At 37.7% G+C, this 1,579-nt stretch overlaps 1 protein-coding gene across 1 annotated transcript; it reads left to right on the top strand.

The window, feature by feature from the left end:
• The first annotated feature begins 6 nt into the window (after positions 1-6).
• LOC112454895 (GTPase-activating protein and VPS9 domain-containing protein 1-like) lies at positions 7-1,545 on the top strand. The gene is made up of 4 exons (XM_025016524.1): positions 7-178; positions 279-490; positions 571-961; positions 1,032-1,545. Exons 1-3 carry the CDS (start codon positions 21-23, stop codon positions 657-659), a joined length of 459 nt encoding a protein of 152 aa, XP_024872292.1. The 5' UTR covers positions 7-20; the 3' UTR covers positions 660-961; positions 1,032-1,545.
• Positions 1,546-1,579: the final 34 nt, after the last annotated feature.

Raw genomic sequence — 1,579 nt, 5'->3', positions numbered from 1 at the left:
AGTCTAACTAGCTCATCTTCATGAAACTTTACGTTGCGTGCGTCTATTTAATGACGATGGATGTAGAAAGCTCGATCTTCAAATCACTTCGAGAGGATTATCAAAAGCGATATCTTTATATCGCATATTTAATCAGATGTCGTCAGGGATTGCTGTCGACATTAGCTCACTTAGATAGGTACTGTTTATATATAAATATCATCTTTGTATGTAATGTATAAGTAAATGTAAGATGTTTAAATGTAAGATGTTAACCGTTTAATAATAATATTTTTCAGATTATGCGTGCGAGTTAAGTGCGATCGGGATGCTATCAATAATCATCTTGTATCCGTTTGTGTGAGGGTATTTTTGGAAAAAAAGAAGGCTTTCCTCCTGCGTTTCTGCGAAGAGTTTAAAAAGCTTACGCTAGCTGACGAGAAACAGGATCTCGTGGATAATTTTCTAGGGAAGGTCTATGTGGAAATGGACAACGATCCGATTTGGCAATGTACATGAATATAATTATTTATCTCACAATTGATCTTAGCGGAGTGCTCAGAGACGTCTAAATTTACTTCTTACTTTCAGCGGCAAGCGCCAACCAGTTAGATTTGGCGAGAGTCGTGGTGGAAAGAACCGTCATGGCACGGATATATACCACAATGCGCTCTATCTAAATAAAGATGGAGATGTATATAGGGACCAGTTTTTTCACGGTCATATCAATAAGTTGGCAAAGGTTGTAACTCCAAATCACAGGGACCTACGCGCGCATTTCAAAAGTTTATCATTACGAATGCCCCTGGTCATGGGCGCAGGCTGAATTGGCTGTGATATCGGCGTAGACTCCTAGGAATAAGTTGCAGTGTGTATTTCGTTGCGCGACTACCATCATGAATCTCTTCTCCATATGGCGTCGGAAAGAGGCATACCTGCTGCCGACTATCTGACTCCCGTGCTGATCTATGTCATAATCAAGGTATGCGATTGAAATAAGAGAATTGTGATTTTAGCAAAAAGAGTGATTGTTAACGTGTGCTTAATTTCAGACTAATCCGCCGTCGTTGTATCGACTGTTCAATATGTAGACAGCTTTTACGGGAATCGATTGGAGGGAGAGGAACAATATTGGTGGACGCAGTTCTGCGCCGCGATCGAGTTAAGACAATGGATTAACAGTTTCTCAAGTGTATCACGATAAATAAGATTAGATTCGATGCTGGTGATAATGTAGAAATGTATCATAATCATAATTTGACGATTTCATAAAGAAGAAGACCAATATCTTGTGTAAAGCTAGCTGAACAGTTTTATATGCTGCCAGTATCAATTAAAATTCTTAAATAGCCTCTTAAATAGTCTAACTGTTAGTTCTTTCGCACGTTATTATGTAACATTAGCAAAGACTGAATCAGATTATACGTAAAGTGTGGCTTTATCTTTATTTGTAACTCTATTGTATAATTTCACAGGACATCGAAAAAAAAAGAAACGTTTAGATATTCTATAATTTATGTACAATACAGAACTTATAGAGAATTGATAACCATTTAGCAGGATAAACTGTGTTGGCGTACTCTTTCTACATGCGCACCTT

Source organism: Temnothorax curvispinosus, unplaced genomic scaffold (assembly GCF_003070985.1).
Source record: "Temnothorax curvispinosus isolate PA1 unplaced genomic scaffold, ASM307098v1 QBEX01005523.1, whole genome shotgun sequence".
Taxonomy (NCBI): domain Eukaryota; kingdom Metazoa; phylum Arthropoda; class Insecta; order Hymenoptera; family Formicidae; genus Temnothorax; species Temnothorax curvispinosus.
Note: the sequence above shows the minus strand (reverse complement) of the source record. Positions and strands in the feature narration are given on the sequence as shown.

Excerpts from the sequence above, each read along its gene's own strand:
- LOC112454895 (XM_025016524.1), top strand. The coding sequence starts at position 21 with ATGAAACTTTACGTTGCGTGCGTCTATTTAATGACGATGGATGTAGAA. Across the intron at positions 179-278 it reads ACATTAGCTCACTTAGATAG|ATTATGCGTGCGAGTTAAGT; the intron begins GTACTGTTTATA and ends AATATTTTTCAG. Across the intron at positions 491-570 it reads CAACGATCCGATTTGGCAAT|CGGCAAGCGCCAACCAGTTA; the intron begins GTACATGAATAT and ends TCTTACTTTCAG.